Here is a 13942-nt window from a genome sequence, read left to right on the forward strand (position 1 = left end):
CTCAGCCTCCCGAGTAGCTGGAATTACAGGTGCCTGCCACTATGCCCGGCTAATTTTTGTATTTTTAGTAGGGATGGGGTTTCACCATGTTGGCCAGGCTGATCTCAAACTCCTGACCTCAGGTGATCCGCCTGCCTTGGCCTCCCAAAGTGCTGGGATTACAAGCGTGAGCCACCGCGCCCAGCCACCCGGCTAACTTTTGTATTTTTAGTAGACACAGGGTTTCTCTATGTTGGCCAGGCTGGTCTCGAACCCCTGATCTCAGGTGATCGACCCACCTCGGACTCCCAAAGTGCTGGGATTACAGGTGTGAGCCACTGTGCCCGGCCTGTATTTCCATGTTTAACATGACAAATGTTTCCTAAGCACCTTTCTGAGAAGAGTGTTTGAAAAAGATACGTTAGTAATTCCTGGAAATATGGGGACAACGATTCCCATAATTTTACCTCTGTTTTCAGGAACATTTATTTCATTTTCCTCGTTTTTAAATGTGAGTACTTTAAAACTTACAGAAAAGTTTACAAGAAAGTACAATGCTAAATTTACTGAGTAGTAATATTTTGCTTTACCATCTCTATTGAGCCATTTGAAGGTAGCTTACATAAATTACAGACACCATGAAAGTGCCCTGTAAGTGCTTCAGCCCCCCCAAAGTGCTGGGATTACAGGCTTGAGCCACCGCACCTGGTCGCAAAGAAACATAATTTCTAAAACAAAGGAGACTCTTTGCAGCGGCTGCACGTCCTTCTTCCTCACTGTCAGTGTTCTCTTGCTGCAGAATACAACCTCCATTCATGTTGTCTTCTCTGCCTAAAAAGCAACACCACATCTTCATAGACAAGGCTGGCTATGGAGTAGACTCACAGCATTCCGTAACTAGTTAGAATGCAGCAGTGTTCCAAATGGGCCAAACCTTGTCAAGACAGGAGCAACAGGCAACTCAGGGTCCCAGGAACCCTCACCAGCTGGCAGCCCCTCGGGAAGCTCCTGGGCTTTCCACCTGTTCCGGGATGCTGGGCACGTGCTGGCTTAGATGCTCTCTTACAGCTGCAGGCGCTGTGGCGTGGCCCTCAGCCCTGAGGATGTGTGGGAGGAGAGGAAGCAAGTCCTGTACTCGCAGGGGATGAGTCATGGAATTTTGCAGGGAGATACAGCAAGCAGATTGTTTACCTTGGACTCTGCAGTGCCATGGCTCTGAGGAAGCTCTCTGCAGCTACAATCTCTAGGAAGAGGGTTTCTCAACCTCAGTGGTCAGTATTTTGAAAGGCTTTTATTTCTTTACAGTCATGACATCTAATTTAGCACTGGGTCATGGCCACTCTCACGTGATTGTCTCAGGCAAGGTCCAACCAGGAAACAGAAACCGCCCTGTTTATTTAAAACAGAGGATATTGAATGCAAGAAAGTGGCAACACATGATGGAAGAGGCTGAGAAGGCAAATCAGCAAATACACAGTCAACACGGCGATGAGCAGCTTCAGGAAGCTTCTTATCCTCACCCTAACTCGGTAGGGTGAGGATGAGAGGAGGAGGTAGGCCAGGCACCGTGGCTCACGCCTGCAATCTCAGCACTTTGGGAGGTCAAGGTGGGTGGATCACCTGAGGTCAGGAGTTCGAGACCAGCCTGGCCAACATGGTGAAACCCCGTCTCTACTAAAAATACAAAAATTAGCTGGACATGGTGGTGCACGCCTGTAATCCCAGCTACTCGGGAGGCTGAGGCAGGAGAATCGCTTGAATCTTGGAGGCTGAGGTTGCAGTGAGCCGAGATCGCACCATTGCACTCCAGCCTGAGCGACAAGAGCAAAACTCCGTCTCAAAAAAAAAAAAAAAAAAGATAAGCGCTTTCATGTTTTGTGTATTTTACTACAATTAAACATTTTCTAAAGAAAAAAAGGAAAGAAAGGTGATTTTCTCAAAGGGGAATTGAGGACTTGTTACCAGAAGGAGAAATGAATGTGAGGAGGCGAAACCAACCAGTTTCCAGGGCGACTGGAGTCAGGTGCTAAGACCAAACTAATGTGCCTTTTCTCACTTCAATGCCTGAGGGATTTTAGACTGAATAGAGTGAAGAAAGGAGGAAGTGGAACCTTGTCATGGTCCTCACCCACGAGCTGGGCGCGAGGAGCGGCTGGTACTGGATGGGCTCCATGCGGCCGCAAAGCCTGGTGAGGTCACAGGGACTCCCCTCCTCCAGCCCCAACCCATAAAGGTTGCCTAAGGCAGGTGCTGCACCATGTGCACCAAACAACTTTCTGCAGCCACCTCCAAGAAAGAGAAGGACTGGGAGGGATTTCTCCCAGGAGAGAGCACATAAGGCTCCGTCTTTTCACCTGTCTGTTCTCAAACAGGACCTGAGTATCTGAGGCAGCCTCACACCCACAGTGGCTGGCAGGGGCTCACCCTGGGGTACATATCGTGTTCTCCTAAGCTCATGTCACTCCATTTGAGATGTCAACTGGACACAGACTCCTGCTGATCCTCCTGTCATTCACTCCTCTCCTGGTCCAGCCCTGATCCCTGAGATCTCTTCTGCCCTTCCAGTGTCTCCCCTCCGTGGTCCTCAGATACCAGGGCTGAGCCTTTTCCCTTGGCCCTGCAGGCTCAGTGGGGAGTGGGGCTTTCCCTGCCTGGCCCTGGACCACCTCCTTCAACTTCAGCAAGTTAGTGGCCTCCCGGTCACCAGCCAGCCTGGCACCCTGAGACCTCCTCACGGGCCTCCCCCAGTGGCCTTTCTCTTGTTCTAGGTCACTGGGCCCTTCCTCAGGTCCTTAAACTGATGCTTCCATTCGGCTTCTCATCTCTTCCAAATCCCCAGTTTTCTCCTAGGCTCTCTGCCTCCTTTAGAAGGCCTCTGACAGCCCCCGTCTCGCTTCGCCTCCACAGAAGACCATGGTCCCATGATGCACTCAGGGGCGCTGTTCAGAATATCAGGCACCGCGTGGCACAGCTACTCAGGAGGCTGAGGCAGGAGAATCGCTCGAACCCCAGAGGCGGAGGTTGCAGTGAGCCAAGTTCACGCCACTGCACTCTAGCCTGGGTAACAGAGTGAGACCTTGTCTCAAAAAAAAAAAAGTTAAATCACCTGATATGTATTCTGAAATATTTAGAGGAAAGTATATCAGTGACACAATGTACTTCAAAATGCACAATGAGGCTGGACACAGTGACTCACGCCTGTAATCCCAGCACTTTGGGAGGTCAGGGCGGGCAGATCGCCTGAGGTCAGGAGTTTGAGACCAGCCTGGCCAACATGGTGAAACCCCGTCTCTACTAAAAATACAAAAATTAGCCAGATGTGATGGTGATCTGTGCTGATCTGGTGCCTGTGATCCCAGCGACTCAGGAGGCTGAGGCAGGAGAATCTCTTGAATCCCAGAGGTGGAGGTCGCAGTGAGTGGAGATCGTGCCACTGCACTCCAGCATGGTGACAGAGTGAGACTCTGTCTCAAAAAAAAAGAAAGAAAGAAAGAAATGCAGCGTGGGTGGTGCTGTGTGCCTGTAGCCCCAGCTACTCGGTAGCCTTAGGTGGGAGGACTACTTTAGGCCAGGAGCCTGCAGCTGTAGTGTGCTGCAATCCCGTCTGTGAATAACTACTGCACTCCAGCCTGGGCAACATGGCGAGACCTCTAAAAAAAAAGAAGAGAGAAAGATGGACAGAAGGATAGATAGATGGATAGTATGTTGTTGGGGGAAAAGCTAAATGACTAACAGTACCTAGTAACTGTTCACATTCCTTGTTATAATCATAAAAACCAAATAATAAGAAATCAGAAAACTTCCATTGGAACAGTAACTACCTGAAATACACTGTCAAATGAATTGCCAGGTTATTGCTCCACTGAACTATTCGTGTGTGATGAGGAGGTGATACCAGCACTGAGCCTGGCAGGATGAATAAGAGCTTTGTAGGTGGACGAGACCAGCGAGAGAGCCTTTCCCACAGAGGAAAGAGTATGTGGGCATGCGTGATTTAGTCAAGGACTGCAGGCATCCCAGGGTGGCTGGGGCTTGCGGTATTGAGGTTGAGTTGATGCAGAAGTCAGAGACCCGGGTTTGAGTTGTGGCTCTAACGTTCTCTAGCTACATGGCCTAAACCTATGTGAGCCTCCACTGGCCAAGTGTGAAATGGGGATGACAACGTTTACCTGCTAGGATTTTTGTGGGAATTATACGTAAAGCACCTGGTATAGCACATGTTCCAAGGTGAGCACTCAGTAAGTGTGAGCTGTCACAGTGAAGAGCCGGGACAGGATCTGGGAGCAATTATGCAGACCTGGAACACCACTGAGTTGACCTTTGAACTGGCCTGGTGTCAGGAATCCGTATCATTGCATTCTTCAGTTGTACACGTTCTCAAGGAGACCACGTAGTCCAGGTGGGGAGATGCATGTTCATTGTTTTACCACTGCGGCCACTGAGCCGCTGTCATCACCCGTCGTTCCCGCCAACAGTCTGCCATGGACTCTGGGCGCTCTTTCCCCCTGCACATCCCAGGGTCCACACGCTGCAGCTCCCAGGGGTGGGAGAAGGGATGAAAGCTCCTTCTCCTTCACTGTATTTCCTTCAACACCAGCTCGCTGTTTGCACAGAAGAACTCCGCTTTCCCTTGGATTAATGCCCCACTTTGTCTCACGATAGAAAGTGTCTGTCCCCCTCCAGTGGGGGAGTGTTCTCCCGCGGGCCTTGGAGGACTTGGAGGTGGGGGTCCCCCGCCCACTGAACTGGAGTCCAAAACATTCCCTCACACTGACAAAGCCTTTCATCACACACTATCTCATTCAGCCTTGACACAACCCCATGAGGTCAGCAAGGCAGGTGTCGTCCTCCATGGCCACCACCAGAGTGAAGGAGCCAGACTTGGGCCCAGGTCTCCTTCCCCAGCCCAGGGTCCCTTCCTCTACACAGATGCCACCTGCTCCTTCGTGTCGAGAAGGGCGGTGGCAGGTGGTCGCTCCCTCAGAAGTGACCAGTGGGAACAAACTCATGATGCTGAAGGGAAATGAGATGCTACTGCATTATGCAGCTGAGTGCCCATCAGCAGAGATTATGTGGGTCTCTCCTCTAGAAAGGTGACACCGAGGACCCAGCCCCAGCCACCATCAGCATGCGAGGGCGAGGTGTCACCTCCAGTGGGAGCAGGTTTGCATTCTGTAAGTCCTGTGGCCAGATGCAGCCTGTGGGCATGGAACAGGACAAGGTGAACTGCCCTCTGCTGGCCCTGCCAGGCTGATGCTGACCACATAGGGAAGCCAGTTGGCTTATTGGTGGCCCTGAGGAAATGAGGGCTGAGCAGGGAGGTGCTCAAGACCGGCTCCTCACACTGGCTGTCTGGAGTCGCTGTGGGAAGGGCCCAAGGGAAGAAGGGTTGCTGTGGCCCCTAAATCCCCCTCCAGGTGGAGGCAGAGCCTCCTCCATTCCCAGAGGGTCCCTTGTCACAAGCCCCAGTAGAGCCCAGGCTGACCAGGAGTGCGAGGCTCGGGTGGGAACCGGAGATCTGCGTTTAACCAGTGCTGGGAACCATGGCACTGCCTTTCCCGAGCCACCGTGGGCCTCTCATTTCACCTCTCTGGCCTGCATATTCTTTTAGCAAACTTGGGGATTATACTACACATTCTGCTTTACACTTTCCTTTCCTTGATATTATTTTATTATGAACATCTTTCTGCGTCAATCAATATATTGCTACCAAAGCATTTTTTTATCAGACCACGTCATTCCTATCGTGTAGTTTCATCATCAGTGGTGAAGCCAGTGCTCCCATTATTGGACTTTTCATGGTTTCCACTTTGTTATTATTATTACTAATGTTACAATGAAGACTCCTTTTAAAATATTTTTATGTACATTGTATTTCCTTAGGATAAATTCCTAGACATTGAATCAAAGAGAATCCACACTTTCAAGGTCTTTGATAAATTGTGCTAAATTGTCCTTTAGAAAAAGCGTGCCAATTTTCTGTTCTACCTACAGGATGTGAGACAGTTCTTAGGGGGAAAAATTTCAAAACCTTTGTATTGCCTATATTTTAACAAATGCATTATGAAGAGAAAGCTAGAGAAGCAAATCACAAGCTCTAACTCACACATCACAATTTTAAATGTTTGCTGTTCCAGTCCTCAATTTCAGGTTCTTGTTAATGCATCCACCATTTGAATATTCACTTTTTCAAAATACAGGAATGTATTAATTTACCAAAGATCACAATCGGTTTTTTTCTTTTTTATTTTTTGAGGTGGACTCCTACTTCGTCGCCCAGGCTGCAGTGCAATGGCAGGGTCTCGGCTCACAGAAACCTCCGCCTTCCCGGTTCAAGTGATTCTCTTGGCTCAGCCTCCCGAGTAGCTGGAATTACAGGTGCCTGCCACTATGCCCGGCTAATTTTTGTATTTTTAGTAGGGATGGGGTTTCACCATGTTGGCCAGGCTGATCTCAAACTCCTGACCTCAGGTGATCCGCCTGCCTTGGCCTCCCAAAGTGCTGGGATTACAAGCGTGAGCCACCGCGCCCAGCCACCCGGCTAACTTTTGTATTTTTAGTAGACACAGGGTTTCTCTATGTTGGCCAGGCTGGTCTCGAACCCCTGATCTCAGGTGATCGACCCACCTCGGACTCCCAAAGTGCTGGGATTACAGGTGTGAGCCACTGTGCCCGGCCTGTATTTCCATGTTTAACATGACAAATGTTTCCTAAGCACCTTTCTGAGAAGAGTGTTTGAAAAAGATACGTTAGTAATTCCTGGAAATATGGGGACAACGATTCCCATAATTTTACCTCTGTTTTCAGGAACATTTATTTCATTTTCCTCGTTTTTAAATGTGAGTACTTTAAAACTTACAGAAAAGTTTACAAGAAAGTACAATGCTAAATTTACTGAGTAGTAATATTTTGCTTTACCATCTCTATTGAGCCATTTGAAGGTAGCTTACATAAATTACAGACACCATGAAAGTGCCCTGTAAGTGCTTCAGCCCCCCCAAAGTGCTGGGATTACAGGCTTGAGCCACCGCACCTGGTCGCAAAGAAACATAATTTCTAAAACAAAGGAGACTCTTTGCAGCGGCTGCACGTCCTTCTTCCTCACTGTCAGTGTTCTCTTGCTGCAGAATACAACCTCCATTCATGTTGTCTTCTCTGCCTAAAAAGCAACACCACATCTTCATAGACAAGGCTGGCTATGGAGTAGACTCACAGCATTCCGTAACTAGTTAGAATGCAGCAGTGTTCCAAATGGGCCAAACCTTGTCAAGACAGGAGCAACAGGCAACTCAGGGTCCCAGGAACCCTCACCAGCTGGCAGCCCCTCGGGAAGCTCCTGGGCTTTCCACCTGTTCCGGGATGCTGGGCACGTGCTGGCTTAGATGCTCTCTTACAGCTGCAGGCGCTGTGGCGTGGCCCTCAGCCCTGAGGATGTGTGGGAGGAGAGGAAGCAAGTCCTGTACTCGCAGGGGATGAGTCATGGAATTTTGCAGGGAGATACAGCAAGCAGATTGTTTACCTTGGACTCTGCAGTGCCATGGCTCTGAGGAAGCTCTCTGCAGCTACAATCTCTAGGAAGAGGGTTTCTCAACCTCAGTGGTCAGTATTTTGAAAGGCTTTTATTTCTTTACAGTCATGACATCTAATTTAGCACTGGGTCATGGCCACTCTCACGTGATTGTCTCAGGCAAGGTCCAACCAGGAAACAGAAACCGCCCTGTTTATTTAAAACAGAGGATATTGAATGCAAGAAAGTGGCAACACATGATGGAAGAGGCTGAGAAGGCAAATCAGCAAATACACAGTCAACACGGCGATGAGCAGCTTCAGGAAGCTTCTTATCCTCACCCTAACTCGGTAGGGTGAGGATGAGAGGAGGAGGTAGGCCAGGCACCGTGGCTCACGCCTGCAATCTCAGCACTTTGGGAGGTCAAGGTGGGTGGATCACCTGAGGTCATAAGTTCAAGACCAGCCTCTTGACAAGGTTTGACCCATTTGGAACACTGAAAATACAAAAATTAGCCAGGCATGGTGGCGGGCGCCTGTAATCCCAGCTACTCGGGAGGCTGAGGCAGGAGAATGGCTTGAACTCGGGAGGCGGAGGTTGCAGTGAGGCGGGATTGCAACATTGTACTCCAACCTGGGCAACAAGAACAAAACTCTGTCTCAAAAAAACAAAACAAAAAACAAAAACAGAGAGGAGGAGGTGCTGTCACCAGAGCCTGGGGTCGGCGGAAGAAACTCTAGGATGTCTCTGTCCAAGGCAGAGAGGAAGGGAGAGAAATACCCGGATTCTTTCTGCCCTCTGCTCTCTGACCTCCCAGGAGTGTCTTCCATTGACTAAACCGGCTGGAGGCCAGCTGACAGCAGAGTTTGGGATTCAGAGCCTTCAGAAGTCAGAGCCCTGCCACACCGAGGGCAGCAGGGAAGGGGAAGGCATGGCTTTGGGGACAGACTGCTGTGAGCCAGCACAGTCATCTGTGCCCAAGGTTAGCCTTGCTTGGCAATTTATGAATGTAGTTTTTGATTGAACCTTCCTGCATACCTTTTACACGTCTGGTTGGTATAATTCATCCTTCCAGCCACATTACTCAGGACTTTATTTTAGACTTTGTGGAGCTGCTGAATTACCTTGGAGATTACACAGGAACAACCAGCACTCAGTCGACTCACTGGTGTTTGAAACTCACAAGTCGTAATTAATATTTGTGTTACTACCTTTACAGCTATGAAGCCCTTTCACATATGTGAGACTGGTTTATTCTCATGCAACTCTGGAATAGTTATCGTTACTCCCATTTTGTAGATGGATTCTCCAAGTCTTGGAGACTTTGAATTCCTGAAGGACAAATAACAAATAACAGAGGCGGAATTCAGACTCTAGTCTGCTTGGTTCCAAATTCCCTGATCTTTCCATGATATCCTGCTGCTTCCTGCCAGAAGGAGGAAGGAGCTACCCAGGGCCACAGCAAGAGTTTTTCTGGGCTGGTTGGCTGAGTTTAGGAGGAAGGAGAGAATATATATATATATATATATTTTTTTTTTTTTGAGACAGAGTCTTGCTCTATCGCCCGAGCTGGAGTGCAGTGGCTGGATCTCAGCTCACTGCAAGCTCCTCCTCCCGGGTTCACGCCATTCTCCTGCCTCAGCCTCCCGAGTAGCTGAGACTACAGGCGCCCGCCACCTCGCCCAGCTAGTTTTTTTGTATTTTTTTAGTAGAGACGGGGTTTCACCGTGTTAGCCAGGATGGTCTTGATCTCCTGACCTCGTGATCCGCCCGTCTCGGCCTCCCAAAGTGCTGGGATGACAGGCTTGAGGCACCACGCCCGGCCAGGAAAGGATATATTTTAAACTTGCAAAATTCTAGATGACCCATAAATTAAAATGCCATTGCTGAGTGTGACGCGAGGCCTGTCTTGCCTTCCAGTCTGAAGGTTACCTCCTCACTGAAGGACCTGCACTCTTGCCCCTTACACATCTAGATTCAGTTCTTCAATATACAGGGCTGGCTGTTCTAGAAAGATCGGAGTCACAGCAGTGGGCGCCACCCCACACCTGACAGAGGCGGGCAGGGAGGAAGGGAGGGTTCTTACCTCCCCATCTCCCTCAATAAAATTCAGGATGCCCAGTGAAATTTGAATGTCAGATAGACAATTTGTTGGTACAAGGATGTATCTAGCATTGAAATGATGCCTTGTAATTTACTAAATCTGAAACTGTGCAACCTCATCTCATGGTGGGCAGTGATGGTGATCCCAGGTTTCAGGGGCCTGGGGACGGGGAAGGGTGCTGGGGGGATCCTGAGGTCAGAAACCCATACAGCTCTGCTTTTGCCCTCTCTCCCCTGTGCCGGCCACAGGGTAATGATTCCTGTGTGGGTGCAGAGGCAGAAGTGGGTCTGGAAGGGGATTCCCAGTATCTGGCAAGTTCTGGTGAATTCCGCATTGGAGGTTCTCTCTGTAGTAAGGGGAGTTGGCCTGGCCTGAAGTGAAAGCTGGCTTACCCGTTTCATTTAGCTCTTCAGTTAGTCTGTTTGCACTGGTGGGCATTCAAATCTGATCAACAAGGTAAAATGAGCCTTCAGAATCCCTACATGCATGTGAAGAAAGGAAAGAGGAGGCCCCTGAGTGGCTGGAGCGAGCAGGTGGGGTGAGCTGGTGCCGCTGGCCCAGGAGAAGAAGATGGGAGGGCAGACACTGGGCCTCGGGTGGGTGTCAAGGAAGGGGGCAGACGGAATGCTGGGGCCGGCTCTTGCTGCTGGGTCTGCAGAATGCAGAGCTGGGGGCATGCACCAGGCGTCAGGGCCCCAGCAGGGCAGCAGTGAGTGCAGCCTCTGCCCTGCTCACTCGTCGGAGCTCGGGGAGCTCGGGGGCTGCTCTCAGCGCTGCCGCTAAGGCCATCCACAACCTCCAGTAGTGTCTCTGGGCCTTTGTTCACCTGGCAAATGTGATGAGTATACTGTGTTTCCTTTTTGGCTCCTCTTAGTTCTGAATCTCTGCTGGTGTGTGTGTACCTTCAAGCCTCCTCATTACCGCTGTTCTGTGTGCACCGGCCAGACAAGAGGGCTGGCAACCTCGTTTTGTTAACCATCTTTATTCTATCCAAAGTTTTCTTCTTCATTTTCCCCTCCATTTTTCCCCCTGTCCAGGCAAAACATCACACTTCTTTTTCCAAAGGGTCATAGTGAAATGAGTTAACCGAAGAGGTCAGCCTCACATCAGCAGCTGAGTAGTAACTCTGTGGGACAGGGGATCCAATCCGTTTCCAGTCTCAGTCCACTCTCCGATTGTTCATTCATTCACTCAGCAAGGACTTACTGAGCTCATGGGATGCATCAGGCCGATCGGAGCTGGAGGCGGGAACACTTCAGCAGAATTACGAAATATGGGAAACTCCAGGTGACCGGAGGCCTGGTTACTCAAGCCTTATGCTTCTCCCTTCTGTGCTGGACTCAGTGAAGTTTAGTGTTCAGCCACCCGTCCATCAAAGGGTAGAGGCAAAATGAAATTGAGTTCTTGTCAACAGTTTCAGTGAAAGGCTGGAAGTCTCGGCTAAATGGAGGTACTTGAGTAACCTGTGGGCTGCACCTCTGTGGAGCCGTGAGCTCCATCGAGCTCCAAGACCACGTCGAATTGGAACTGGCTCCTTCTCCCGAGAATACAAAAGCCCTCTGGGATGTCCTTCTCTGACTTGCTTCTTCCCTGCTCTCTGTCCACAGGGCTGCCCTTGAGATGGAGTTTCTGCCCCTTTGGCTGTGCCTGGGTTTTCCCTTCTTGACAGTGGACTGGAGGAGCAGAAGTGTAACAGCCACAGCAGCTTCCCAACGGGGCTGTAAGTTGGTGAGTTTTCCCTTGAACCCTGATCTGTCGGTTGCTCCTGTCCTAACAAAGCTTGGTCCGTTCAGAAAAAGTTGACGGATTGTCCATCAGGAAGGGCAGAGAATGAAGGAGCCTGAATCACTCTGTGCCTGCCTAGCACAGTGCCATGTGCAGCTGCCCTTTAACCACAGGAGTTTAAGCTGCTGCCTGGGAAAGACAGTCCCTGCCCCACCCTTCTCACACCTGCTGAGGATAGGAGGCATCTGAGACCAGCCTAGGGCAGCCTCCTGGAACAAGAACAACTTGTTAAAAATCTGGATGATTCAGGCCGGGCGCAGTGGCTCACGCCTGTAATCCCAGCACTTTGGGAGGCTGAGGCAGGCAGATCACTTGAGCCCAGGAATTCAAGACCAGCCTAGGCAACATGGTGGAACCACATCTCTACAAAATACAAGAATCAGTCAGGTGTCGTGGCACACACCTATAGTCCCAGCTACTTGGGAGGCTGAGATGTGAGGATGGCTTGAGCCCAGGAAGTGGAGGTTGCAGTGAGCTGAGATCATGCCTCTGCACTCCAACCTAGGTGATGGAGCAAGACTTTGTCTTTAAAAAAAAATAAAAAGAAAAATTCTGGGTGCGGTAGCTCATGCCTGTCATCCCAGCACTTTGGGAGGCCAAGGCGAGTGGATCACCTGACGTCAGGAGTTCGAGACCCGCCTGGCCAACATGGTGAAACCCTGTCTCTGCTAAAAATACAAAAATTAGCTGGGCATGGTGGTGCATGCCTGTAATCCCAGCTACTCAGGAGGCTGAGGCAGAGAATCACTTGAACCCAGGAGGCGGAGGTTGCCGTGAGCCGAGATCATACCACTGCACTCCATCCTGGGTGACAGAGTGAGACTCTGTCTCAAAAAAAAGAAAAAAAACAAAATAAAACAAAAAACTGAATGATTGAGCTGCACTGATGGTATGAGAATCTCTGGGTGAGGTGCATGAAAGCTGGAGAAGCCCGCCTCAGAGTTTGTGGACGGGTTGACAGCTAAGGCTTACATAGCTGCAGGGAGGGCTGGCTGCCATGTTGTACTGTAGAGCAGCAGCGTGGACCATGCTCGGGCTAAGAAGACCCCGAGAGTGGATACCCAAGCCTTTACGGGTGCCTTCTCTAGGGCTTTCAGCCTATATGTGAGAATAGACTTGGGTCAAAATTGAGAAATTTCTAGTAATTGTCCCCTTCACCTATGTAACAATGATATCAAAAGTCTGCTCAAGAAACACATATTTAGGCCAGGTGCAGTGGCTCACGCCTGTCATCCCGGCACTTTGGGAGGCCGAGGTGGGCAGATCACGAGGTCAAGAGGTCAAGACCAGCCTGGCCAACATAGTAAAACCCTGTCTCTACTAAAAATACAAAAATTACCCAGGTATGGTGGCACGTGCTTATAGTCCCAGCTGCTTGGGAGGCTGAGGAAGATCGCTTGAACCTGGGAGGCAGAGGTTGCAGTGAGCTGACATCACGCCACTGCACTCCAGCCTGGGTGACACAGTGATACTCTGTCTCAAAAAAAGAAAGAAAGAAACAAAGAAACATATATTTCTTTTTTTTTTTTTTGAGACGGAGTCTCGCTCTGTCGCCAGGGCTGGAGTGCAGTGGCCGGATCTCAGCTCACTGCAAGCTCCGCCTCCCGGGTTCACGCCATTCTCCTGCCTCAGCCTCCCAAGTAGCTGGGACTACAGGCGCCCGCCACCTCGCCCGGCTAGTTTTTTGTATTTTTTTAGTAGAGACGGGGTTTCACTGTGTTAGCCAGGATGGTCTCGATCTCCTGACCTCGTGATCCGCCTGTCTCGGCCTCCCAAAGTGCTGGGATTACAGGCTTGAGCCACCGTGCCCGGCCTCAAATATGTATTCTTAAAGCAGATTAATCTTTAACACCTAACTGTCATGGTTTTTAACCTCTTTTAGTAGTAACCTATAACCACTGTGCTAGAGTATATTCCAGTATGACGTAGGAGTTACGAGCTAGACTGGCCCGGTTTAAACCCAGTCCCACCCTTAGCTAGTGACATTGGGGCCACTCTAGGCCATAGTTTCTCCATCTGTAGAATATATACGTAATAATAATATCTACCAATAACATCATGCTGTGTTGATTGATGATTAAATGAGTTAATACATGTAAAGCACTCAGGACAGTGCCTGGTAGGTAGTAAGTGCTATGCATTTATCCGTTATCACTCATATTATTATTAATCTCTGCTATGTTTGACCTCCAGCATTCCCTTACAGAGACAATAAAGGATTAACTGCACAGTAGTTATTCAGGGGTTCCCAGGCACAGGAAGAGGAGAGATAAACGAATAGCCTTTCAGAGCTCAGGCTAGACCCTCTGCTTGACACTGTCTGGCCCAGTGGGCAGGAGTAGAGAACTGGCTGCCGGGGAGCCCAGAGAGTGCGTTTCCTGCAGCTGTTCCTAGTTGAGGACTGAGAATCGGAGCGTCTGAGTGCCCTCCACTGGCCCTCATCACATGATCTATTTGACCTCATTAGAAAGTAGACATTGGCCGGGCGCGGTGGCTCAAGCCTGTAATCCCAGCACTTTGGGAGGCCGAGACAGGCGGATCACGAGGTCAGGAGATCGAGACCATCC

At 49.9% G+C, this 13942-nt stretch overlaps 1 protein-coding gene across 1 annotated transcript in view; it reads left to right on the top strand.

Moving 5' to 3' along the window:
• NRROS (negative regulator of reactive oxygen species) overlaps window positions 1-13942 on the top strand; it is a 24281-nt gene that overhangs the window by 5015 nt on the left and 5324 nt on the right. Inside the window, exon 2 of the mRNA XM_011961178.1 lies at window positions 11198-11318. Coding sequence (XP_011816568.1) covers window positions 11198-11318 — 121 coding nt within the window. The remainder of the gene's footprint in view (window positions 1-11197; window positions 11319-13942) is intronic.

This window comes from Colobus angolensis, unplaced genomic scaffold (assembly GCF_000951035.1).
Source record: "Colobus angolensis palliatus isolate OR3802 unplaced genomic scaffold, Cang.pa_1.0 Scaffold54, whole genome shotgun sequence".
Classification (NCBI taxonomy): Eukaryota; Metazoa; Chordata; class Mammalia; order Primates; family Cercopithecidae; genus Colobus; species Colobus angolensis.